Here is a 27,625-nt window from a genome sequence, read left to right as displayed (position 1 = left end):
ATATGAAAACAAAAGATTATTTAAGACAGTGTCTGCATCTTCCTCTCCATTTGGAAGGAAGCTGTCACACTGTTGCCACTATCAGAATATAAATAATAATAATAATTAATAATAAGCTTATATCTAGATGCAAATAGGTGTTAAAACCTCAACTCTGGAGCAGAAAAGAAACTCCCACTGAGTTATGACCCCTTAAAGACATTGACTTGTAATTTTCTAGTATGGTATACACTACACACACTGTTTTGAATTTATTTATAGAAGAACCTATTAAACAATAATGGGCCAGAAACATCTTTCCTTTACAGTGGTTGCAGGGTACAGTCGCAGAGTATGACCACCCCTGGCACGGTGTGGCACTGCAGTCACCCTGCCTCAGTTTCTTCTAATCCTCAAAGATTCTTATGGCCTTCAGCATAGTTCAGTTGTTGAAGGAAGGGGTTGTCTACACTTAAAATGCTACAGCAGAACAGCTGCACTGTTGTAGTGTTTTGGTGTAGACACTACCTACGTCAAGAGGAGGAGTTCTGCACCCTGCAACCCACCTCCCTGAGAGACGGTAGCTAGGTCAAGGGAAGAATTCTTCCATCAGCGCTGTTTACACTGGGGGTTAAGTTGTCTTAACTACACTGCTCAGGGGTGTGAATTTTTCACACCCATGAACAACATAGTTAAGTTGACTTAATTTTCTAATGTAGACCAGGCCTATTCACAAAAGTACACCCCTCCTGGAGTATCAAAGTCCAAACAAACACAAAACAGAAGTGTTCTACCTTAGTCTTAGGCTTGGTCTCCACTAGAAAATTATGTTGCTTTAACTCCTTCAGTCAGGGATATGAAAAACTGACACTCCTGAGCAGCATAGTTAAGCCATGTAACAGCGCTAGGTCAATAGAAGAATTCTTCCACTGATCCAGGTATCGTCTCTCAGGGAGGTATATTACCTACACTGATGGGAGAATCCCTGGCTTCAGCAGAGGTGATATCTACACTGAATTGCTTTCCCTCTGGTCTTTCCTAGCCTGGCTCAAACTTCTTCTCTCTTGAAACAAGGTACTCTCAGCCTCCCCCCCTTGCTGTGCTTCAGTGCTGGCAGGCCTCCTCAGCCCACCATGGCTCTGTTCTACCCCAGGGGATGCTTCTTCGTGCAGGGCTCTCCTGACTCCAGGCTCCCCATTTCTGAACTAACAACTAAGAGGCTGGTCTAATTTTCCAAGCAGGCCTGCTCTTAGTCACCTGGCTCTTTGCGACACAACCTCATTCATCTCCTTCCTCTGGGGAAGGGAGCTAAGTTTGGCACAAGTGCAGCTTCTGAAAGCATTGACCAGGGTGTAGTGCCTTCTGGGGACACATAATCCAAGGATGGGGGAAGAGGTTGTGGCAGTGCAAAGTAGCGGCCTTCACCCAGGCCAGGGTAGCCCCAAATGTAGGTAGTGTGGGATGCTCTGATTTAGTCCATCTCCTGACACTTCTGTGGAGCCCTCAGTGGAATTAATGCTGTCCCTAACCGGCAGAACCTCAGAGGGAGGGCAGCAGAGGAAGAGCCCCACCCCCGTCCCAGGTGAATACTTCTACAGCACAGCAGGCCATCCTGGCATGGGTTCATCTTCTCAAGCTTTTTTTCTACAGCCATGAGGACTAGAAACTTACCATTGGTTGGTTGATTCAGTTGGTTTGGTTGGAGAGGGGGTCTTGGTTTGTTTTCTGCTTTCTTGGATTTTGTAAATGAAAGCTGAGACTCTCACATAATCACCTGACTGCAGGAGCTGAGGCTTTAAGACAAATACCAAATATCATGAGACTCATGATAAAATCACCTGAGCTGGCAATCTGGTAAGTGAGCTCCACTGGGACTGATGCAACTCAGGGTGCAGTACCACCTACAACCACTGCAGGATTCCCAATGGGACTGAAACTGTTCCAGCCTGGCAGGCTTGCAGTATACCCAGTGGTGAGCTGGAGCCAGTTCACTAGAACCGGTTGTTAAATTTAGAAGCCCTTTTAGAACCGGTTGTTCCACGAGGGACAACTGGTTCTAAAAGGGCTTCTAAATTTAACCGGCCAAAAGTGGTGCCTTAGGCGTGGACTCCATGGGTGCTCCAGCCCTGGAGCACCCAAGGGGAAAATTTGGTGGGTGCAGAGCACACACTGGCAGCTCCCTCCCCCGGCCCCAGCTCACCTCCGCTCCGCTTCCGCCTCCTCCCCTGAACGTGCCTCCCTGCTCTGCTTCTCCGCCCCCGCAGGCTTCCCACAAATCAGCTGTTTGGGCGGGAAGCCAGGGCGGGCTGAGAAGCAGGCGGCGGCTTCCCACTCAGGCCCAGGGAGGCGGAGGTGAGCTGGGGCCAGGGGCGGGGGGAGACGCTTGAGGAGGGCTGCCCGTGCTGCAGCAGGTAACCCGGGGGGGGGGGCATGCAGGGGAACTGCTCCCCGCCCTAGCTCACCTCCGCCTCCCTCGGCCTGAGCAAGAAGCCGCGGCCTGCTTCTCAGCCCTCCCTGGCTTCCCGCCAAACAGCTGATTTGCGGAAAGCTGGCGGAGGGGGGCACGGAGAAGCAGAGTGGAGCGGTGCGTTCAGGGGAGGAGGCGGAGGCGGAGCGAAGGTGAGCTGGGGCCGGGTGCAGGGCGGGGAGGGAAACTGCTGGTGGGTGCTCTGCACTCACCAATATTCCCTATGGGTGCTCCAGCCCCGGCGCACCCAAGGAGTCGGCTCCTAAGGCACCACTTTTGATGTGATCAGTGGGGGGAGTGCTCGCTCCCCTTCTCCCCCCCTAGCTACGCTCCCCCACCCCCAGGAGCCAGAGGGACCTGCCGGATGCTTCCTGGGAGCTGCCCCAGGTAAGCACCGCTGGGACTCCTCACCACGCCCCCCATCAGGTGCCTCTGGCTCTTAGGGGTGGGGTGGGCACCCACTATGGTGGCCCATGAGACCCTCCTGCCCGGTTCTGGGGGCAGTCAGGCAACAGGGAAGGGGGGTGGATGGGGCAGGGGTCCTGGGGGGGCATCAAGGAATGTGGGGGGGTTGGATGGGGCAGGAGTCCCAGGGGGCGGGGGTGGGCAACGACCCCACGTGGGTGAAGAGGGAACCCATTGTTAAGATTTTGGCAGCTCATCACTGAGTATACCCCGCACCGGGGTTTTCTGCTTCTGCAGCGCATAGACTGCTGACAAGGGAAAAGCACAAAGCAGGGAATACTAATATTGATTTATGGAAGGCTCTATGTCATGCTCTCAGCTTTCTGCCCCTGCTTCTCCAGGTCCAGTAACAAGCAACAAGGAGTCATGAAGGAGGTTTCTGAACCTGGAATATTGTGTGTGAGCAGGTGGGAAAAGGGGTTGGGGACAGGGTTCTGGGCCTTGTAATGAGATTGTGCATGAAAGTGTTTTCAGCAGTGAGCCCCTGCTTTGTAGAGCACATCTTATGCAAGGAGTATCTTAAAATGCTTTAGGAGTGAAATAGCACAGTTGGAAATTCAGAATAATTGCAAAGGGAGAGAGAGAAATTAAGTGGAATACAGATGGGAGAGAAGAAATTTTCAGAGAATATACCAAAAGTGATGGAGATTGGATTTTTTAATATGCAAGTGGAATTACTTTGACAATCTTTGGATTCACACACTTTCTGACATGTTCAGAAATAGATCAAAATGTAATTGCTAATATTATCTCTTTAATTTATGGCCTATGAGTGAATTTGATTTTCAAAGTTTTCTGTGCAAAATCTCATTTTTATTTTGTGAGCCAGTTTTTCCAATCCTTGCACAAGATCTTAGCAGGATTTCATTTGTACATTTAAAAAATATAGCTTTATCGCTGTAGAATCGTGTGATGTGCAGATTCAAACAGCCTCATCTTAAAATACAATTCAAAAGGCTTTGTCTTCACAAAGAAGTCTGGCACAATATACCACAAAAGGGTTTTCTTTTTTACATAATCAGTTACAGGAGTTAGTGCTTAATTTTAATATTACAAAAGAATTTAGATGACAAAGGAAGAAGAGAGACAATGAGGAAGAAATTAAAAGGGGAATTTAAAAAAGCAGAAAAGTAGAACAAAGAGGTATCAGATGATTTCTTGTGTCTTGCAAAAATAATCCAACCCCCTACCACCACCACCACCCACAAACAAACTATGAATTTTATAGCTGTGTAGATTTGTAAAGTGTTGCAAAGTTCTAACCTTATTGTACCCCTTCAACATGAATGGGAGAGTCAGAGTTTTTCCATCTCCTGCAAACAGTTAATCAAGCAGCCAGAAGCAACAATTGAATGAAACATACAATTGGCTGTTACATTCCTCAGCGTTTGAATATCTCAGGTTTCAGAGTAACAGCCGTGTTAGTCTGTATTTGCAAAAAGAAAAGGAGTACTTGTGGCACCTTAGAGACTAACCAATTTATTTGAGCATAAGCTTTCATGAGCTACAGCTCGCTTCATCGGATGCATACTGTGGAAAGCGTAGAAGATCTTTTTATATACACACAAAGCATGAAAAAATACCTCCTCCCACCCCACTCTCCTGCTGCTAATAGCTTATCTAAAGTGATCACTCTCCTTACAATGTGTATGATAATCAAGTTGGGCCATTTCCTGCACAAATCCAGGTTTTCTAACCCCCCCCCCCCCCCCACACACACACACAAACCCACTCTCCTGCTGGTAATAGCTTATCTAAAGTGACCACTCTCCTTACAATGTGTATGATAATCAAGGTGGGCCATTTCCAGCACAAATTCAGGGTTTAACAAGAACGTCGGGGGGAGGGGGTAGGAAAAAACAAGGGGAAATACGTTACCTTGCATAATGACTTAGTCACTTCCAGTCTCTATTCAAGCCTAAGTTAATTGTATCAAATTTGCAATCTGAATTCCAATTCAACAGTTTCTCACTGGAGTCTGGATTTGAAGCTTTTTTGTTGTAATATCACAACTTTCATGTCTGTAATCGCGTGACCAGAGAGATTGAAGTGTTCCCTGACTAGTTTATGAATGTTATAATTCTTGACATCTGATTTGTGTCCATTTACTCTTTTACCTAGAGACTGTCCAGTTTGACCAATGTACATGGCAGAGGGGCATTGCTGGCACATGATGGCATATATCACATTGGTGGATGTGCAGGTGAACGAGCCTCTGATAGTGTGGCTGATGTTATTAGGCCCTGTGATGGTGTCCCCTGAATAGCTATGTGGGCACAGTTGGCAACAGGCTTTATTGCAAGGATAGGTTCCTGGGTTAGTGGTTCTGTTGTGTGGTATGTGGTTGTTGGTGAGTATTTGCTTCAGGTTGGGGGGCTGTCTGTAGGCAAGGACTGGCCTGTCTCCCAAGGTTTGTGTGAGTGTTGGGTCATCCTTCACGATAGGTTGTAGATCCTTAATAATGCGTTGGAGGGGTTTTAGTTGGGGGCTGAAGGTGACGGCTAGTGGCGTTCTGTTATTTTCTTTATTAGGGCTGTCCTGTAGTAGGAGACTTCTGGGAAATCTTCTGGCTCTATCAATCTGTTTCTTCACTTCTGCAGGTGGGTATTGTAGTTGTAAGAATGCTTGACAGAGCTTTTGTAGGTGTTTGCCTCTGTCTGAGGGGTTGGAGCAAATGCGGTTGTATCGCAGAGCTTGGCTGTAGACGATGGATCGTGTAGTGTAGTCAGGGTGAAAGCTGGAGGCATGTAGGTAGGAATAGCGGTCAGTTGTTTTCCGGTATAGGGTGGTGTTTATGTGACCATCGTTTATTAGCACTGTAGTGTCCAGCAAGTGGATCTCTTGTGTGGACTGGACCAGGCTGAGGTTGATGGTGGGATGGAAATTGTTGAAATCATGGTGGAATTCCTCAAGGGCTTCTTTTCCATGGGTCCAGATGATGAAGATGTCATCAATATAGCGCAAGTAGAGTAGGGGCGTTAGGGGACAAGAGCTGAGGAAGCATTGTTCTAAGTCAGCCATAAAAATGTTGGCATACTGTGGGGCCATGCAGGTACCCATAGCAGTGCCGCTGATTTGAAGGTATACATTGTCCCCAAATGTAAAATAGTTATGGGTAAGGACAAAGTCACAAAGTTCAGCCACCAGGTTAGCCGTGACATTATCGGGGATAGTGTTCTTGACGGCTTGAAGTCCATCTTTGTGTGGAATGTTGGTGTAGAGGGCTTCTACATCCATAGTGGCCAGGATGGTGTTATCAGGAAGATCACCGATGGACTGTAGTTTCCTCAGGAAGTCAGTGGTGTCTCAAAGGTAGCTGGGAGTGCTGGTAGCGTAGGGCCTGAGGAGGGAGTCTACATAGCCAGAGAATCCTGCTGTCAGGGTGCCAATGCCTGAGATGATGGGGTGCCCAGGATTTCCAGGTTTATGGATCTTGGGTAGTAGATAGAATATCCCAGGTCGGGGTTCCAGGGGTGTGTCTGTGCGGATTTGATCTTGTGCTTTTTCAGGGAGTTTCTTGAGCAAGTGCTGTAGTTTCTTTTGGTAACTCTCAGTGGGATCAGAGGGTAATGGCTTGTAGAAAGTGGTGTTGGAGAGCTTCCGAGCAGCCTCTTGTTCATATTCCGACCTATTCATGATGACAACATCACCTCCTTTGTCAGCCTTTTTGATTATGATGTCAGAGTTGTTTCTGAGGCTGTGGATGGCATTGTGTTCCGCACGGCTGAGGTTATAGGGCAAGTGATGCTGCTTTTCCACAATTTCAGCCCGTGCATGTCGGCGGAAGCACTCTATGTAAAAGTCCAGTCTGCTGTTTCGACCTTCAGGAGGAGTCCACCTAGAATCCTTCTTTTTGTAGTGTTGGTAGGGAGGTCTCTGTGGATTAGTATGTTGTTCAGAGGTATGTTGGAAATATTCCTTGAGTCGGAGACGTCGAAAATAGGATTCTAGGTCACCACAGAACTGTATCATGTTTGTGGGGGTGGAGGGGCAGAAGGAGAAGCCCTGAGATAGGACAGCTGCTTCTGCTGGGCTGAGGGTATAGTTGGACAGGTTAACAATATTGCTGGGGTGTTGCTGTGGCCCCTTGTGGCATGTAGTAGTTTAGAAAGTTTAGTGTTCTTTAGTGGAATATCTCAGGATTCTAGAGGATTTGGCACTGAGAAGCCAGTATTTTTATTCCTCCAGTGTGATACAGGACAAGAGACCAATACTGAAATAACTTAGCAGCACCTAAGAATGAAAAGCAGCATTCTGTGCTGAGCAAAGGCTTTTTAACGTCTGTCAGGGCAGCAACTTATCATCTTGTTCATTTTTACTGGTATCTGGTACAATTGAGTAATTCATCCTGCAAACCCTTAAACTCATCTTTGTTATATGTTTGTACGGGGCATAGCACAACAGAGCTGAGGCCTCTGTGCACAACTGCAATCCTGATGGTCAATACTAACACCACATGTTTGTTTGCAGTGTTGTCCCAGGATGTTAGTGTTGTTACAATACCAGAGGATTTCTGTATGATTTTTAATTTGATATAGTTTAAAGATCCCAAAGTAATGTTAATTGGAAGGCCAAACTGCTGAGCACATCCTGGGACAGAGAGTCTGTTCTCAGAAGAGATAAGACTTTGCAAAAACAACTGTTACTCGGAACAGCACACACCCTTAATAGAGAGTCCCACCCTTCTCACGTTCTTTAACTTGCTTATTATGTATGTTATATGGTTAGGGGGTTAAGCAGTTTTGTTACACCCTAAGAGTTGTTAAAGTCAGAAGAGATATATGTTGAAATAAAGCTCGAGAATGCATATGAATGGATGTTGTGTGTAAATAGAAGATGAATGGTTAAGAGTGCTAGGGTAAAAGTTACCACTTCAGTGTCGATTGCGCAAAGTGGGGATAACCGGCTGACCCCTGGAGGGCAGACTGGAATCCACCTAACAGCCTCAAGGATGGGAGAACCAAAGAGCAAGATAACATCTGGCAGCACGGAGCCATCAGGGATGTGCCATCTGCTGATTGATTCAGCAACAGCATGATAAAGCCACCCCCATAGACTGGCATAGGAATAAAACTCTTATAAAAACAGACCCTAAAGACTAAGAACTTTGAGTCTGGTTCTGCAACCACCCGCCAGGAGCATCAGATGCTCATCTGACAAAGACTCAGCTCCACCCTCATGCCCAGGTTACCTGGCCAGTAACTTGGCGTGAGCAACCTCTAGGCTGGCAACTATAACAACTTTGCAGAACTTGTATGTGTATGTGTGTGGAAGTGAATGGGATGTAGTAAATATGACTGTTTACTTGCTTTGCCTCTTTTGGTGTTTTGTGTGAGTACCTGGGATAGAATGTTTATGATTACTTGTTTACTGTGCCGCTTTTTGTATCCACAATAAGTGCGGCATTTTGTCTTATCCCCTTTTAGAAGATCCTGTTGGGTTTTATTTTTATTGGTATAAAAGTGTCACAAGTTGGGTGAGGCAATGTCTTTTACTGGACCTGAAGAAGAGCTCTGTGCTGCTCAAAGCCGAGCAGAAGTTGGTCCAATAAAAGGTATTATTACCTCGTCCACCTTGTCTCTATAACAACACATGTAAGTTTACTCAAGTGCGTAGTCCTACTGAAGTCACAGATGGGACTGAAGTCAATGGTATTACTCGTGTGAGTAAAGTTACCTCTATGTTCAAGTATTTCCAGGACTGGGTACTTATGAGGCAGCCCTAATAATTTACTGAAACACAATTTCAAAAATAAACAGCTCTCTAGTGCTCCCAACACTTACTGCAGGCTGAATAAGGAAGTTCTTTATCTGAAAATAAAGGCACAGAGCCATTCTGGCAAGTTCCATTTTCACCTTGAGACATGACATTGTCTTTATTAAAAAATTGGAACAGTTGAACTTCATTCCATTTTCCAATTACCTGAGTTATCAGGGACAAAGGGAGTATTAGACTACATGTGCACTGAGGACAGAGGGCATTACTTTTAACGTTCCATTTGGCACAGTCCCGCCTCTATAAGGCAACTGCTACTTGCAAGATACAGTTTTGTGATCTTTAGTCCACAAGGATTGTAGAAGGCTTCCTATGTGCACCTCAGAGGTGCCATTAATTTTCTACTGGTCTGTCTGGGCAGGGGAAAACAAAGTGTATTTCCTGCCATCTCCTCACAAGCCCCTGGAGGATCGTGTAATAGAGGCAGGTAACCCCTTTCCTCTATCCAGTTTGGGATTGTCCATATAGAGGATCTCTGCATTAGTCTAATATGGGTGAATGATCAGGCCCTAGGACAGAATTCACATATCAAGTTATTGCAAAAGATTATTCTTTTTAAAATTCAGTACTGCTCAGTATATTTCTCTGTGTCTCATACGGCAGCATTGGATGGAGAGACAGAGCTGGGGTATGCAGAGTTAGCTTGGGTGTTTAAGCACCCAGATTAGCCTAGTCCAGGTGTGAGCAGCCACACTGCAAAGCCACAGTCAAATTCCAGTGTCCTCACTGCTGCTGAACTCCCCTTCGGGCATCACTAGGACTTCTGGGAGGCATATCTGAGCCAGTCTATGACTTTTTCCCACTGAATTGGGGGACAACTTGTCTGTCCTTCTGGCTCTAAACTACACTCCCAGCTAGCCTATGATGAAAGGACCTCTAACCTCAGGTGAGAGTTTTCATTGTGTGGACCGGAGGAGGTTAGGGTCATAGAGGCAACCCCATGCTCTGGGTGTCCCTAAACTTCTGACTGCCAGAAGCAGGAGTGGATGACAGGGGATGGATCACTTGATGATTGCCCTGTTCTGGTCATTCCCTCTGAAGAACCTGGCATTGGCCACTGTCTGAGGACAGGATAGTGGTCTAGATGGACCTGTGATCCGACCCACTGGGGCCATTCTGATATTCTTTGCTTGAGACAGTCAGATAAGGGTTAGATAGGTTTGTTTGTTAAAAGAAGTGGGCATTTCCTTTCCTTACTGTTTCAGTGTAACTCTATCTGGGAGTCTTCACATAGACTTTAAGGGAAGCTGGATAAGCCCCTGTGTGACTGAGGAGTCTGGAGGCGGAGCTACAATCTCATAACTTGAAAGTATATTTCATTTAAGATGGAAAACAGCTGAGAGAGCCACAAGTTGGAACAGGTTTGTACTGAGGGGTACATGCAGGCAACTGCCTTACGTTCTAACCTGTTGGGCATGAATGGAGCAGCAGGTTGTGCTAATATCTTTACTTGCAGCAAAGGCCGTCTGATTGCTCACAGCCTCCTTGGGAAGGGAAGAAAGTCCAGGGGTTAGAAGTGGGGAGGGGAAAGCAGGAAGGCATCTCAGAGGAGGGAGGCAGCTTTTAGTTTGCTGAGCGAGGACAGAGAGAGCACATGCCAAGGGGGAGACAAGAGGTGAGCAAGTGAGTGAGAGTGACTGGAAGGGAAGCCAGGAACTGAGCGTCTGCTTTCTCTGAGTGCATCAGGCGGAATGTGTGGGACAGACAGACAGCAGTAAAAGCTACAGCGATGCGATCTACAAAAATCAAAATCCCTTCCCCCTCTGTTCCCTGACTCCTGAGAGTTGGTCAGAGGAAAGGCACTTTCCATTTTCACCGAATGCTGCAGCGCTGCTTTATTAAGATTTCATTTTTGTCACTGAAATCTTGTCAAAGAAAACAACTGCTGGCAAAGATACAGTGAGGAGGCCATATTAGAGCATAGCACCATTCAAAACTATTCTAGCCCATATCTAGGTATCCCATTCCCGCATTTGAAAAACTTTAAAGAGACAGGAAACAATACCCTTCAATGTCTAAACTAAATGAACAACTAGAGAGCATCTTAAAAGGAAAGGGGGTGGGGAGAGGTTATTTGCTTTTACTATCCCCTCCTCTTCCACACTCCCAACTACAATTAATAAATACATGCCTTGGTTTACAGTCAGCGATACAATTTTTCTATTGCATAGTTACTGGAAAAATATTCTGCTCCAAGTATCTACTTGGTTTGTTACAATGTGTGTCAAAAATGATGTGAAGCATAGGAATATGCGGGCAATAATATGCTAGCTGATAGTTCAAAGTTTCTGAGCATTGGCAGCTCTAGTTGAAAAATAAACCAGGATGTTTATTTGGGTATCTACTCTTCGGCATGTAAGTTTGAAACCATTGGCATTAGGCTTTACTTCTTCAAGCAGGTAGGACTAATCTGGCATCCTCCCAGCAGTGCACATTAACCCAGAATCAGGCTCTCTCGTGCACATCATCCCCTCATCCCCCCTTGCCATAATATGCATTAAGCCACAGAGGTGATTTTTGGGTATTCTTTGTAAGGCAGTATTGGTATATTTTAAATATAAGCTTACAACCTCTAATATGCTCCCAAAACAAATTCACATACAAAAGTTCTGCTTTGATCTATGGACAACTGAAATTTTTTGTTAGAACTGTGCAAAATGTTTTTCCTTGCTTTCTTTGTCAGGAAATCCAAATCATGGCTACAAAACCCAAGCTTTACTACTTTAATGGAAGAGGCCAAATGGAAACGATAAGATGGCTGTTAGAAACAGCTGGGGTTGAGGTTTGTTCATAATGTATCAATTAAGATATCTCATAAAGATTGTTTGATTGAAAAGATTTTTTCAAGTTTTAACTCACTGAAGCTCAGTCCACAGTTCTGAACCCAGCAGGACATGAATGATCATGTGCCCCTAGGTGCACAGAATAAGACTTCTATAGCAGAGGTTCCCAAAGGTGGGCTGTGACACAGTCTCAGGTGGTCTGCCATGGGCAGAGTTGGGAGGGTATGGGGCGGACATTGCCCCCCAAACTGTATACACTGGTGGAGTGGCAGCTGGCAATGACCCCCTCCCAGGTCTGGAGGGGCCCAGCGCCCCTGGAAGGTGGCAAAGGGCAAAGCGGAAGTGGTGAGTGGAGGGTGAGGAGAAGGGGCTGGCCCAAAGAGGCGGCAGTTGCCAGAGTGGCTGGAGGAGGCTGGAAGGTTTGTGGCCATTCCTGCTCTGAGCTGCTGCACCTTGCAATCCAGAGCTCAGTGGTGCCATTCTGTTTCTGCCTGGACAACGCTGTTGAGGTTTAGGTCTAGGAAACTGAGATCAAAGGCACTTGCCTGAGATCATACAGGATGTTTCTGCCAGAGTCAGTAGAATCCAGATCTCCCTAGGCCCTAGTTACAAGGTCATATTTGTCCCATAAGGCTGGAAAGACCAGGGGCTCACTACTCCTGGAGGAATTTTGCGTCACTGTACGTGCACAGAATTCATGTCTCCCACAGATTTCTTTGCTTCCTTGCAGAAAAATGACTTCTGACAGGGAAGCAAAGGGAAGACGCAAGAGTGGTCATGTGCCCCTCCCCAGCAGCACAGGCAGTTTGGTTTGGGTGCGCAGAAAAGCAGGTCGAGACATAAATCACCACTGGGCAGCCATGCGGGTGAGAGAGAGAGAGAGACACTCTGGCCCTCTTACTCGCTATTGCAGCACATTTGGCATGGAGGAGCAAGGCTTCGGGGTGTTTCTGAGGAGGTAGACATGAAGCAGGCTCTGTCTCCTGAGGCAGAGCAGAATGTAGCAGCCTGCCTGCTTAGTGAATTTTTCCCATTGTCTTTGTGAATTCCTCCATGAGTATAAATCAGGTGTAAAAGTTTTAAGGCTCCTTTACATTGCCAAAGTGGTGTAAAGGACAGTATGGCCTTATAAATGCTTATGATCCTTTAGTGATTAAAACTGGTCTAAATTTTTGGACTAAAAAAATTTCCAATCAAATCTTTCTGGAGATGGTCAGTAGCCAATATAAATTGTGAGTTTGATTCCCCAGCCCTCACTTGCTCTTCAGTTGCCTATGATGTAAAACTGAGCATATGGCTGCATATATTTGTTGACTAATAACTAATGACTAATAACTAGAAATAAAGGGTCAAACCTAGCTACATTACTATTAGGAAAGGGGGGTTTCTCCCAATGCTCCCTTCTCCCATTCTTCATCCATTGTATTGTAGTTTAAATAAATTATCAAAATAATAGAAACCAGAGTGATGAAATTGCATTATTTTGCCAACATATGCAGAATTTTAAAATATTGTGTGCAGAACTTTTAATTTTTTTTGGCACAGAATTCCCCCAGGAGTAGCTTAGTATACATTCTGCTTTCCACACTTTCTCCTTAGTCACTGTGCTAACAGCACCCAGCTTATATACAAGGCTTACATAACTGGATGTTAGTGGATATTAGTTTCCAAGTAAGCTTGTGAAAAATTCTTACACAGAATTATGCTAGTCTAACTGTTAAACATGATAACAGAAAAGAAGCTTGGACGGCTGATGCTGAAACACTAATATCACTTACCCTCAGTTTTTATGCTAATAGACCCGAGGTGTTCAGCTGCACAGTATAACCACAGGGATTCTACTGATAGTGTCAAACATTCTGATGATCACAGACTGCCTCATGAAATGTTCTGCGTTTCCAAGGGGGTCTTAGCCATCTTTGAGTTTGAAGTAATGAACCTGATGAGATCAGGTGGGGTACAGAGTAATAGCAGCACAAACTTTTATTTGGATCATTCACTGCCTCATTTAGATCCTCCTCTTTTCACATTGGATATTTTGGGATGCGTCTCCTATATTAACCCATTTATGAGAAGCTATTAAGCAAATATCCCCTGACTAAAATCTTCACTTGTAATCTCTGAGATATAACTATCTAGTTCCTCTTGTCCCTTTGTTTTCCAGTTTGAAGAAGCCGAATATTTGGAAACAAGAAAACAATATGAAAAGTTAATTCAGGGTAAGCCTGCTGAATAACAGCTAAATTCTCCTCTTAACCCTGGTCTACACAATGAGTTTACGTTGAATTTAGCAGGGTTAGATCAATTTAACCCTGCACCCACCCACACAACGAAGCCACTTTTGTCGACTTAATGGGCTCTTAAAATCAATTTCTGTACTCCTCCCCGACGAGGAGATTAGCGCTGAAATCGACATCGCCGGGTCGAATTTGGGTTAGTGTGGATGCAATGCGACGGTATTGGACTCTGGGACCTATCCCAGAGTACTCCATCGTGACTGCTCTGGACAGCACTCTGAACTCAGATGCACTGGCCAGGTAGACAGGAAAAGCCCTGCGAACTTTTGAATTTCATTTCCTGTTCGGCCAGTGTGGCAAGCTGATCAGCATAGGTGACCGTACAGATCTTATCAACAGAGGTTACCATGGAGTCCCAGAATCGCAAAAGAGCTCCAGCATGGACAGGAGGTACTGGATCTGATTGCTGTATGGGGAGACGAATCCGTGCTATCAGAACTCTGTTCCAAAAGACGAAATGCCAAAATATTTGAAAAAATCATCAAGGGCATGAAGGACAGAGGCTATCACAGGGACCCACAGCAGTGACGCGTGAAACTTAAGGAACTTAGGCAAGCCTACCAAAAAACCCAAAAGGAAAACGCCCACTTGGGGTCAGAGCCCCAGACATGCCGCTTCTATGATGAGCTGCATGCAATTCTAGGGGGTGCCCCTACCACTGCCCCACCCCTGTACATGGACTCCTGCAAGGGAGGAGTCTCACGCAACAGGGATGAGGATTTTGGGGACGAGGAAGATGATGAGGAGGAGATAGCGCACAGCAGACAAGCAGAGAAACCGTTCTCCCCGACAGCCAGGAACTGTTTATCACCCTGGTGACAGTACCCTCCCAACCCGGGCTCCCGGACCTTGAAGGCGGAGAAGGCACCTCTGGTGAGTGTACCTTTGTAAATATAATACATGCTTTAAAATCAAGCATGTTTAATGATTACTTTGCCCTGAAGACTTTGGGTGATTCTGCAGCCAGTACAGCTACTGGAAAAGTCTGTTAATGTGCCAGGGGATGGAGCAGAAATCCTCTAGGGACATCTCCATGAAGCTGTCCTGGAGGTACTCCCCAAGCCTTTGCAAAAGGTTTCTGGGGAGGGCAGCCTTATTGCGTCCTCCATGGTAGGACACTTTACCACACCAGGCCAGTAGCATGTAGTCTGGAATCATAGCATAAGAAAGCAGCGTATGGTCCTGGTGTTTGCTGGCATTAAGCAACATCCATTCTTTATCTCTTTGTGTTATCCTCAGGAGAGTGATATCATTCATGGTCACCTGGTTGAAATAGGGGAATTTTATTAAGGGGACATTCAGAGGTGGCCGTTCCTGCTGGGCTGTTTGCCTGTGGCTGAAAAGAAATCATCCCCGCTGTTAGCCACGTGGTGGGGGGAGGGGTGAAGCAATCATCCCAGAGAATTGGGTGTGTGTGGGGGGTTAGTTGGGTTTGTGCTGCACGTTAACCTGAAAACATCAGCCCGTCCTTTTAAATGGCCAATGTGTCTTTTTCAATTTTAATCTCCCCTTTTTTCCTCCCACAGCTGCAAATGTTTCAACGCTGTGACTAGCATCTCCATCCCAGAGGCTAGCGCAGATAAGAAGGCAAAAAAAATGCACGCGCAATGAAATGTTCTCTGAGCTCATGCAGTCTTCCAGCACTGAAAGAGCCCAGCAGAATGGTGGAGGCAGACAATGTCAGAGTCCAGGAAAGCACAAAATGAACACGAGGACAGGTGGCGGGAGCAACAGGAGAGGTGGCGGAATCAAGAGGAAAGGTGGCGGCAGCATGATGAGAGGAGGCAGGATACAATACTGAGGCTAGTGGAGGATCAAACTGATATGCTTCGCCATATGGTTGAGGTGCAGGAAAGGCACTGCCACTGCTCTGAGCACCCAACCACTCCACCCCAGAGGACTGGCCAAGCAACAGAAGGCTGGCATTCAATAAGTTCTGAAGTGCTGTGTGGCCTTGTCCTTCCCTCCTCCCCTCCACCGCCACCCCACCCAGTGCTTCCCTCCTCCTCACCCCTCCCGGGCTACCTTGGCAGTTATCCCCCTATTTGTGTGACTCATTAATAAAGAATGCATTAATTTGAAATAACAATGACTTTATTGCCTCTGCAAGCGGTGATCGAAGGGGGGAGGGGAGGGTGGCTGGCTTAAAGGGAAGTAGAGTGAACCAAGGGGGCAGGTTTTCATCAAGGAGAAACAAACAGAACTGTCACAGCATAGCCTGGTCAGCCATGAAACTGGTTTTCAAAGCTTCTCTGATGCACAGCGTACCCTGCTGTGCTCTCCTAACTGCCCTGATGTCTGACTGCGCGTAATCAGCGGCCAGGCGATTTGCCTCAACTTCCCACCCAGCCATAAACGTCTCCCCCTTATTCTCACAGATATTGTGGAGCACACAGCAAGTGGTAATAACAATGGAAATATTGGTTTCACTGAGGTCTAACCAAGTCAGTAAACTGCACCAGCAAGCTTTTAAATGTCCAAATGCACATTCTACCACCATTCTGCACTTGCTCAGCCTATAGTTGAACAGCTCCTGACTACTGTCCAGGGTGCCTGTGTACGGCTTCATGAGCCATGGCATTAAGGGGTAGGCTGGGTCCCAAGGATAACTACAGGTATTTCAACATCCCCAATGGTTATTTTCGGGTATGGAAAGTAAGTCCCTTGCTGCAGCTGTTCATACGGACCAGAATTCCTGAAGATGAGAGCGTCATGTACCTTTCCCAGCCATCCCACGCTGATGTTGGGGAAACGTCCCTTGTGATCCACCAGTGCTTGCAGCACCACTGAAAAGTACCCCTTTCGGTTTATGTACTGGTTGCCTTGGTGCTCCGGTCCCAAGACAGGGATATGCGTTCCTTCTATCGCCCCACCACAGTTAGGGAATCCCATTGCAGCAAAGCCATCCACTATGACCTGCACATTTCCCAGAGTCGCTACCCTTGATAGCAGCAGCTCACTGATTGCTTTGGCTACTTGGATTACAGCAGCCCCCACAGTAGATTTGCCCACTCCAAATTGATTCCCGGTAGCTGTCTGGTATTGCAAGCTTCCAGAGGGCTATTGCCACTTGCTTGTGAACTGTGACGGCTGCTCTCATCTTGGTATTCTTGCACTTCAGGGCAGGGGAAAACAAATCACAAAGTTCCATGAAAGTGCTCTTACACATGCGAAAGTTTTGCAGCCACTGGGAATCATCCCAAACCTGCAACACTATGCTGTCCCACCAGTCTGTGCTTGTTTCATGGGCCCAGAATTGGCATTCTACAGCATGAGCCTGCCCCATTGCCACCAGGATGGCCAAATTGCCGGGGCCCTTTGAGAGAAGTCTGTGTCCATGTCCTCATTACTCTCGTCATCGTGCTGCCATCACCTCCTCGCCTGCTTTTGCAGGTTCTGGTTCTGCATATACTGCATGATATTGTGCGAGGTGTTTACAATGCTCATAACTGCTGTGATGATCTGAATGGGCTCCGTGCTTGCCGTGGTATGGCGTCTGCAGGAGAGCAGAGTGGCAGCAGAAGCGGTCGTTCAATGATGATTGTTTGCAGACCTACTGCACCGTCTGCTGCCAGGACACAACAGCTGAGTGGGCTGCACGCTTGCCGTGTTATGGCGAGACAAGAGCAACCGAGCAGAGTTGCAGCGGAAGCGGCCATGCGAGACCACCAGGAGAGCAGAGTGGCAGTGGAAGCGGTGGCTGACAACCTGCGAGGTGGATTCATGGGAGCAGGAGAGCAGAGTTGCAGTGGAAGTGGGAGCCCATGTGAGACAGCACGGAGAAATTCGCTATTGAGACAAGAGCAGGAGAGCAGAGTGGCAGTGGAAGCGGTGGATGATGATGACGGTTAGCAGTCCTACTGCACCGTCTGCTGAAGGCAGGATGGCGCCCGCACAAATAAAAAGGCGTGAAACGATTGTCTGCTGTTGCTTTCACGGAGGGAGGGGTGACTGATGACATGTACCCAAAACCACCCACAACAATGTTTTTGCCCCATCAGGCATTGGGAGCTTAACCCAGTATTCCAATGGGCAGCGGAGACTGCGGGAACTGTGGGATAGCTACCCACACTGCAACTCTCTGAAAGTCGACGCTAGCCTTGGTATTGTGGACGCACTCTGCCGACTTAATGCGCTTAGTGGGGACACACACAATTGACTGTATAAACTCACTTTCTAAAAATCGACTTCTATACATTCGTCTTAATTTTGTAGTGTAGACATACCCTTAGGTTCTACTCTCTGGAGTCATATTGAAGTTGGAAGAGCTGACAAGTAGCTTCTGTGTCACACATTTGATCCACTACTATTTTGCTCTCCTGCAAAAGTGTGGATCTACATATCCAAAATCAGAGCTGGTTTTAAGGGCCCAAATAAGCAGCACAGACATGCTATAGACACAATAGTATAGCACTGTCACATTGCAAAGTGTTATCATTTAATGCCACTCTCACAACATAATGTTCTATGTTTTTTAGGACACATCTATCTTATATTAAATGTATATGTAAATATATAGGTCTCCTTATAACTTGATGGAGGCCCCACAATTAACCGAATCACTTCTGCATCTATTATGGTGAATCTCTAAAAGGGAGTTAGGGGATAGTGATAGATTAAGCTCTGCAAGGGAGTAATTAGGTTGAAAAATGTGCATTTTACAACACGCCATTCCTACACTTCTGTCACAAAAAAGAAGCTTTGATTTGAAAGCAGTTTAGTTAGAGTATGTGGAAGTTGACTTGAGAAGAAATACAATAAGTATCTCCATTTTCCAGCCATGCAGCTGGTTGATAGCTGTGTGGCTACCCAGTTGTTTATATCCCTTACTGATGTTTTTCTGATAGAGTCAAATGCAAAAGCTAGCACTGGCATGCATTTTATGGGTCTGTGAAAAATTCTGTAGAATTTTAGGTTCAGGGATTAATACACTCCAAGACAATGGTCTAAGTGGCAACTGAAGAAATGTCATTTATCTCAATCCCCCTGCAATGATCTGACAATTTACAGGGACTAAATGACTCAATTTCTTTTCCTTTCCAAAGCTGGATTCCTACTGTTTCACCAAGTGCCCCTGGTAGAAATCGATGAGATGAAGTTGGTGGAGTCCAGAGCCATTCTCAACTACATTGCAGGGAAACACAACCTCTGTGGGAAGGACCTGAGGGAGAGAGCACTGTACTGTAACAGACTGTACCAGAATATTTTGTAAAAGCTGCTTGAGATAAAATGAAAAATATTTATTTGAAAATGAAATGAAAACTTTGTATTCAAATTAACAAATATGAAGACTCTCTCATTTCTATGGAAATGAAATCATCCTTACAATTATCTTTTTATATATTTAATTTATTCTTTAGATGCAGGCTGATTTCTGATAGGATCTTTTCTGAACGGGACCATCTAACTTGTCATCCCTCTAGAAATTCTATCACTGTGCAAATAACTTTTACTCCCTCCTCTAAAGTGAACCATTTTTGTTATTACATACCTGTTCAGAGGATGCCTGTCACATCCCCTTCCAGCCATTTCCAAAATGACGATAGGAAAGTTAGAGTAGTTATGTAAAAATTTATTCCAAACTGAAGTGATTTTCTGAGCTGTGTAATGGATTGCAGGATCAGGACCTGTGGACATACTTCTGAGCCCAGGCAGGGCTCCATTTACTTCATGAGCTCCAAGAAGATAACCCAGTGTACTCACACACAATGTGTGGCTGGCCTGGGGCTGTAGCCTCTAACCACCTGGTTTTTTTTTGGTTTTTGGAGCTCATTACTACTGTATTGGGGCAGGTTTTGTAATTATTCTTTTAAACAAGGCTATTTGACCTTCAGAACCTCTCTTTCCCTTTCCCCACAATTTTTAAAACACTATTTAGTTTGGGAAAGCTCAATCAAAAATCTGAGCTTTGCCATTCCTCCCCCAGACCCTCTGCATGCAGAGATTCACTCCCCAGGTGACAGACATTCTGCTGCTTGGGTATGGCCTTCATATACAGGAATTGCAGCATCGTGCAGTAGAATGACTTAGTAAATTAATCATTGAAATTTCTTCAATTACCATTTTTATGGGAGGATTGATATGTATGTTGAAGGAACAATGGACCTGAATGAAATGCTCATGATTTACCCTTTCTCATCTCCTGAGGAAAAGGAGAAGAATTTTGCCTTCATGATTCAGAGTGCCACCAACAGATACTTTCCAGTATATGAGAAGGTATATGGCAGCTACAGAACATTGCAAATGGGTAGACAGAGGGTGGGAAGGACGTGGGGGGAATGTAAGTGATTTTTTTATTTTTGTTTTTTACATTAATTCCTATTTTTAAAAAAACTCAAGTGTTCTCTTGGGCATCTCTCTCTGCTGATGTTTTCCCATCTGTAAAATGGGGCCATAAACCATTGAATAAAGAGGGGGAAAGGAGGACAAAATGGAATGGCCTTGATTTCTTCCACCTGTCATCAGCCATGTATATTCATATGACTGTTCTCTGTTTCAAGAGAGAGTGAGGTGCCTTTCCTTCTGCATGATGACTTGGGCCCCAGTCCTGAACCAAGCACTTAACTCTGAAGTACTTAGACGAGAGGAAAGTGATCAGAAACAGTCAGCATGGATTCACCAAGGGGAAGTCATGCCTGACTAATCTAATTGCCTTCTATGATGAGATAACTGGTTCTGTGGACGAAGGGAAAGCAGTGGACTCGACTTTAGCAAAGCTTTTGACACGGTCTCCCACAGTATTCTTGTCAGCAAGTTAAAGAAGTATGGGCTGGATGGATGCACTACAAGGTGGGTAGAAAGTTGGCTAGATTGTCGGGCTCAACGGGTAGTGATCAATGGCTCCATATCTAGCTGGCAGCCGGTATCTAGCGGAGTGCCCCAAGGTCGGTCCTGGGGCCGGTTCTGTTCAACATCTTCATTAATGATCTGGAGGACGGTGTGGATTGCACCCTCAGCAAGTTTGCGGATGACACTAAACTGGGAGGAGTGGTAGATATGCTGGAGGGTAGGGATAGGATACATAGGGATCTAGACAAATTAGAGGATTGGGCCAAAAGAAATCTGATGAGGTTCAACAAGGACAAGTGCAGAGTCCTGCACTTAGGACGGAAGAATCCAATGCACCGCTACAGACTAGGGACCGAATGGCTAGGCAGCAGTTCTGCAGAGAAGGAACTAGGGGTGACAGTGGACGAGAAGCTGGATATGAGTCAACAGTGTGCCCTTGTTGCCAAGAAGGCCAATGGCATTTTGGGCTGTATAATTAGGGGCATTGCCAGCAGATCGAGGGACGTGATCGTTCCCCTCTATTCGACATTGGTGAGGCCTCATCTGGAGTACTGTGTCCAGTTTTGGGCCCCACACTACAAGAAGGATGTGGAGAAATTGGAGAGAGTCCAGTGAAGGGCAACAAAAATGATTAGGGGACTGGAACACATGAGTTATGAGGAGAGGCTGAGGGAACTGGGATTGTTTAGTCTACGGAAGAGAAGAATGAGGGGGGATTTGATAGCTGCTTTCAACTACCTGAGAGGTGGATCCAAAGAGGATGGATCTAGACTATTCTCAGTGATAGCAGATGACAGGACAAGGAGTAATGGTCTCAAGTTGCAGTGGGGGAGGTTTAGGTTGGATATTAGGAAAAACTTTTTCACTAGGAGGGTGGTGAAACACTGGAATGCGTTGCCTAGGGAGGTGGTGGAATCCCCTTCCTTAGAAGTTTTTAAGGTCAGGCTTGACAAAGCCCTGGCTGGGATGATTTTGTTGGGATTGGTCCTGCTCTGGGCAGGGGGTTGGACTAGATGGCTTCCAGAGGTCCCTTCCAGCTCTGTTATTCTATGATTCTATGAATCTATGACCCCTATTCCTGCACATAATCCCATTGGCTTCAGACAGATGCAGTTTCAGTGGGGCTCTGCGCAGAGGCAGTAGCTCATTCGTATTGATCTTTTTGTGGAAAAGGGGCCAATATTAAGACGGATGGATTTTCTCACTCAATGCCACTAGTACGGTAGTTTTGCTGTCCTGGATTATTTATTTTATATATAAATAATATATAATAATAATAGTATATAATTTTCCCCCCAAATGAAACAGATTTTTAAATGAATTTGCTTTGAAAATGTCAGACTGCTTAGTGGTTTGTATTTATGCAGTGTAGGGCCTATTTGTGCCCCCAAAATATTTTTTCTCATATATAGATCTTAAAAGATCAGGGACAAGATTTTCTTGTTGGCAACCAGCTCAGCTGGGCAGATGTACAAGTACTTGAATCCATTTTAATGACTGAAGAGTATGATCCCACTGCTCTCTCAGAATTTCCTCTCTTACAGGTAATTTTAGGTGAGCAGATCAACAAGTAATATGACACACACACATACTTCCCAAGATGCCCATTGAGCAGTGATATGCCATGCTTTCAGTTTTAATATAGCTAATTATTTAGCACAATGATTTACACACATTTCACAAATTGTAATGCAATGTTAAACTCAGCAGTGCTGCTTGTAAGAGGCAATGAGGTCTGATCCCAGGCCTGGCAGTTCTGAATTGCGCTCTCCACCATAACCAAGAATGCAGTTACCTATGCCTTAAGCAGTATGCCTGCCCTCACCCCAGATATCAGTCCCCTCACAGATTCCAGTGTGCACCCAAGTACACGGTATGCTATTGCAAGCCCCATCTATCGCCCTATAAAAATAGGGTACGGGCATCAGATTCAGAAGACCTTGTGTCTATTCCCAAATCTACCACTGACTCACTGTGTCTTTGGGTAAGTCATGTGTTCATCTCTTTGAGCCTCAGCATCACAACCTGGCTGAGATCCACTCTCTGGCTGGACACCAGTCCGTTGTGATTGGATCCGACTGCTGAATCCCATGTGCTTCTAAGACCTCTAGGTCTTGTAGTGATTGAGCACTGTTCCTAGCTCTCGGTCTCTCAGGGGCACACCCCATGTCTGAAACCCTTCTTGGGCAGTGGGACCCCAGTTTGGCCACTTAGATCCTAGAATCAGTGCCACAGTTCTTCCAAGCCCCCCAGTTGCTTAGACACATTCCCTTCAGAATCGATCTGTCTGTGGGAGCTGATTTGATGATTACTGTAATGAGGTGGAGTGGCCTCTTTCCAGTGCAAAGGGGGTTAGCTCACCCTGATGGGCTCAGTTAACCCCACCCCACCCCCCTCGCAGGAAGTATAAGAGCAGGGCCCTGCAGCTCAGCTGGGGCTAGACCAGGGAAGGAGCCAGACATCATTCTGAGGGAGCCAAATAGCCTGCAGCGACCACGATTGGCTGTTGTGGGCGATGACCCTCTGGACCCAGTTGGAGAGAGGGCAAACTACTGCCCCAGGAGCTGGAGAAACCCAGTGGGGAAGTGGAGAGTGAGCCACTCGGCAAGGAGACTGGGAACTAGGGCCCAGCAGCCGTGAAGCAGCCCCACCAGATGCTGGTAGGAAGTAGCCCAAGGATAAGAGACATTGCTCCTATTGTGTTGTTGGGAGGCAAGACAGCAACCTCATTTCCTCCATCAGTCGTGTGTCACGTCACCCATCACTTCTAGGGCCCTGGGCTGGGACTTGGTCAAGCAAGGTATGCCCAGGTCCCGCTGCCCCTGGCCCCACACTCGGGGCTAGATGAGTGCTAGCCCTTATGCCAGGAAGCCTGGGCAACACACTGTTGATTTGCTCAGCCCTCAGGCAGGAAGTCTGAGCTACTACTGCTCAGTTGCTCAGTCATAAGTCAGGATGCCCAATAGACTAACCAGGTAAGAGTGCTGGTTCCCTGATGCAGCTGAAGGGGGCGTCCCTGGCCCTGAGATGCAGGAACTTTAGTTAGTCCCTTGATGGACCATGTGGCAGTAAAGCAATGAACATAGGCTTAGCAAAGGACTTGCTGATGCACAAGAGAGTTACAGATCTATGTAAAATAACAAACACAATACTCCTACTCTGATCTCACCACCCTGTGAGACCTGACTTTGATCCTTAGGCCAGGCAGCTCTTCCCTCCTTATTGGACTGGCTGTCTTGCTTCTGGGGTTGGAATGCCCCATCCCCTCTTTGCTTAGGGAAGCAACCCTTTTAAAATAAGTTCTGGTCCCTGTTTCTCCATGTGTTGCAGGTTTCTATGGAGATAGACATTCAAAGTCAATAGTCCTGCTGGTAGAAGACCCAAAAAGGAAGTGTCATTCCACAGTGATGGCCCTTGATTATTATGTCACAACTTCTCAGACATAGAGCTTGTCTACATGGGTGTTTAAACCAGATCAAATTAAGGTAAGCCAGTTTGAAAACACTTGCGTACACACAATGAGACCCATCACTGTACACTAACTCTCCATTTATCAGGAATTCTGGAGACCTCTTGCAAAATGGACTAGGTTTGCTTCAAATTGAACTAGTTCAGGTTTTGGTTTGTGTGTATGCAATTGCTGAGCACTACTGTTTACATACTTTCAACAGCTATCTCACAGTGATTTGTAGGCCGTCCATTACTGACCTGTCTGTGTACTTGTGTGCCTTCCCTGCCCTTGTGTCAAATTTCCAAGGTGACCCTACCCCACCTTTAAAAGGTGGAACAGAGCCAGATTTTGCCCATTTGCTCCTGGATCCCAGTGTATCATTATTCTGGTGTGATACAAGCACTCCAGAAGCCCAACAACATGTCTCACGCATCTGCTTGGAGCTAAGACCTGAGTCTCATCACCATCTGGGGAGAAGTGTTGGTTCAAGAAGCTCTTGTGGCCAGCCATTGCCAAATGAAGGATCACAAATGAGACACCGATCAGTGCTGGATAAAGAGAAAGCAGCTCAGGAGAAAGTACATTGAAACAAGGGATAAAAGGAGATAATCCAGCAGGAGACGTGTGACCTGTCCATTTTGTGATGAACTGGGTAGGATTCGACACAATTATAGTATAACCCATCCCAGGCACTATTTGGAGCCTGTTGCCCCACACCAAGGATGACCAGCTCAACTCAGCAGGGGATGACCAGGATGCTGGAGAGGAGCTGCCTGCCCCCGAGAGCCGGGATCTTTTTGTGACTCAAGACTATGACAGTCAACTAGAAAGCCAGTCCAGTCCTGCCATGCTGCTACAGACCCTGGTGCCTGCCTTGGCCTGCCTCGGCTGAGCCCGAGTTCCAGCCAGAAACCCAGGCCAGAAACAAAGAGTCAGATCCCCTGGGGGGAACTGCTGCATGTAATTCTCTGGGTTCACAAGTTATTATTTAGTATTATTGCTGGTGGATGGGAGTTAGGCGCCCCTGCCTCCCACCCACTCCTGCCTAGTGTGGCTTCAAAATGGCACCCACTAGCATGGTGCAGTCACAGTCTGTATCCCACTCGCCATCTGTCCCTCCTGCTCCCCCTCCCACCCCTCTGCAGATCTGAATAACAAAAGCATTCATTTGTTCAAAATTCAACTGTTTATTGAGCCAATGCTTACAGGAAGAGAAATTTGGTTACTTTTTATAATTTACATGAGGTATAAGTGCACACGGCACACCTGGTCAAGGCACAAGTGATACCACTCCCCACTGAGGTACAAATGCCCTGTAATACTCATTGTAGCTGAAAATCATTGTAGGACCCTATCTGTTTTTCTCTGCACTTTCTCCATGCCTGCAGGGAAAATGTAGTAGAAGTTAAGACTGAGAAATAGCTCAGTTTTGTTTTGCACATTATAGGGAATAGCCACACACCCATAGTTTGCAAGCCCCTTCCACTTCTGCACCGCTCCTGGGGGGACTATCCTGGTGAATAACTACACAGTGTATCTCACTTCTGCTCTTTGCTTTTTTGAATAAGACCATTCTTTGCCTCCTACTCACCAGCCTCGGCATAAAGTCATTATGAATAAGGACCACCTAAGAGGGATGTAGAGAGGATCACTGTCTAGCTTGCCCCCCATAATCTTCTTCAAAAACAAACCTGGAACATAGCTCCAACCATACCACATCACCCACCCCAATGAAAGCAGATACATTAGACTGAAATCCAAATACACCCAGCACCCTTTGTATACACAGAGCACTTCTCATTCTTGGAGGAAGCTCAGAGATGGGAATAGTCTCAGGGAAGCAAGGTCAAATATACATACTAAAAAAAGCTATCATGACTTGTCTGGGATATGAACAATAAGTGATGGGTTTTTTCCCCTGCTCTCACCTGCAACAGCCACACTATTAAGGACAGGGCCTCTACATACTGCTGAGAGGCTGATCAACCTGAGGAGACCAAAAAGAAAAACTTGGGATGAGTCATTTGCAGAACTCATGGCAGAGTCACAGGGGAAACCAGGCTGGCAGAGAGGTGGAGGCCATAAGGATCCAGAGGGAGAAAGGAATGCAGCTGTCCCAGGAGATTGTGGCAGTGGCCAAGGACAGCATCACCATGCTGAGGGAGAGCATGGAAAAAGACAGAGAGTTGCAGAGGCAAGTCATGGATGCTAGCCTGAGCCAGAATCCCTTCTATAAAACATGTTTTTCTAGGCCAGCAGGCCCTGCAGCCCCATAATTTGGGACCCAGACATGCCCTTCAGCCCCTAGATAATGCTGCCTACTGGGACCTGCAGCAACTTCTAAACTCCACATTCCCACAGCAGTGCTCCTAGTGGCTCCCATTGACCTCTCAGATCCAGCTTCTCGGCATTGAGAGCACTAGCACGTGGTTGTTCAACTCTTTTGAGCCCTGCAAAGTCCCTGAGAATTTTGAGCCAAGGAACTCAACCCCAGAACCTATGTGGACAAGAAGAATCAGATGTGAGGCTTTTTTTTATCTTTAACTTTATGCACCACCCCCCTGCACTCATTGTATTTGACATTTTTCTTACTGTTGTACTTTGAGCTCAGTTTCAAAAGTCCAAATTAATCCCTGACTACCATTCTGCAACTATTCAGGTGATAGTTAAAATGTTCCTTCCTTCTGTCCAAACAGCCTGTGTATGGCTTCATTAGCCAGGGTATCGAGGGATAAACCAGGTCTTCCAGAATAACTGATCCTAGCATCATGGACTTTCCAAGACCACCCTGCATTAAAGTGCTGTGAGCCTGCTGCGGTGGTCCACCAAGCCTTTCTGTTTATCAATTCTACACCTTGGCCAGGGATGGGGGGTCAAGCAAATGATAGATACATGGGTTCCATCAATTGCTCCAATACAGTTTGGGAATCCCATGCATGCAAAGCTATCAGTGATCTCCTGAGCATTACCTAGTTTTATGACCACACCTTATCAATAGCATAGCAGACCTGCATGAGAATGGCCCCAACACTTGATCTCCCCATGCCAAATTGGTTTACTACAGACTGGTAACATTCTGGAGTAGCCTGTTTCCAGATATTAATGGTGACCTGTTTCTCCACAGGTATGAGGCAGGGGCACTGCATGTTGGTACGCTGTTGCTGAAACTCTGGTTCTGCACAGATTTCAAAAAAGGTAGCCCTCCCCATTCTGAAGTTCTCTTGATGCTACTGGTTGCCCAGGTCTGCAGAGCGATTCTCTCCCACAAACCCACACTGGGTTTCCGGGGCCCAGAAATGGTGCTGAATGCTGTTTTAGGTGATTCAGAAACCAGTCCTCTTGCTCCAACAGCTCAGTATCCTACTGTTCTTCCATCCTATCCTGCTGCCATTGCTGCAAAATATCCTCCTGCTGCCAGAGGAGTTGCTGTTGCCATAGAATATTCTCTTGCTCCTGCATTATCTGCTCGATAGTGTGATGGGAAAAGTCTAATGCAGAATTTGTCAGGCTCTGAGAGCTGTAATACAGCCGAAGCAGCCTGTGTGTATTCACATTTTTCCCCATAGCAGCATGGAACATTGTTGAGTCCATGCTGGCCAATGGCAATTCAAAAATGGCA

The 27,625-nt window shown here is 46.3% G+C and overlaps 1 protein-coding gene across 7 annotated transcripts; it reads left to right on the top strand.

Moving 5' to 3' along the window:
- The first annotated feature begins 36 nt into the window (after nt 1–36).
- Nucleotides 37–26,214, top strand: LOC140908656 (glutathione S-transferase 3-like). 7 transcript variants are annotated; one of them, XR_012157945.1, is made up of 10 exons: nt 3,026–3,318; nt 5,033–5,114; nt 5,443–5,511; nt 11,370–11,468; nt 13,634–13,688; nt 18,812–18,944; nt 19,920–19,982; nt 20,267–20,555; nt 23,886–24,040; nt 25,944–26,214. XR_012157945.1 is itself a non-coding variant. In XM_073336249.1 (6 exons), exons 2-6 carry the CDS (start codon nt 5,052–5,054, stop codon nt 18,976–18,978), a joined length of 453 nt encoding a protein of 150 aa, XP_073192350.1. In that variant the 5' UTR covers nt 37–1,833; nt 5,033–5,051; the 3' UTR covers nt 18,979–19,896. The 7 variants fall into 7 exon arrangements, 5 of the variants coding, with proteins under 5 accessions (XP_073192350.1, XP_073192352.1, XP_073192353.1 ...); XR_012157946.1 differs by lacking the exons at nt 18,812–18,944; nt 19,920–19,982; nt 20,267–20,555; nt 23,886–24,040; nt 25,944–26,214 and adding exons at nt 14,059–14,639; nt 15,293–16,282; XM_073336249.1 differs by lacking the exons at nt 3,026–3,318; nt 19,920–19,982; nt 20,267–20,555; nt 23,886–24,040; nt 25,944–26,214 and adding an exon at nt 37–1,833 and having other exon boundaries at nt 18,812–19,896.
- The last annotated feature ends 1,411 nt before the right edge of the window (nt 26,215–27,625 follow it).

Source organism: Lepidochelys kempii, chromosome 3 (genome assembly GCF_965140265.1).
Source record: "Lepidochelys kempii isolate rLepKem1 chromosome 3, rLepKem1.hap2, whole genome shotgun sequence".
Lineage (NCBI taxonomy): Eukaryota > Metazoa > Chordata > Testudines > Cheloniidae > Lepidochelys > Lepidochelys kempii.
Note: the sequence above shows the minus strand (reverse complement) of the source record. Positions and strands in the feature narration are given on the sequence as shown.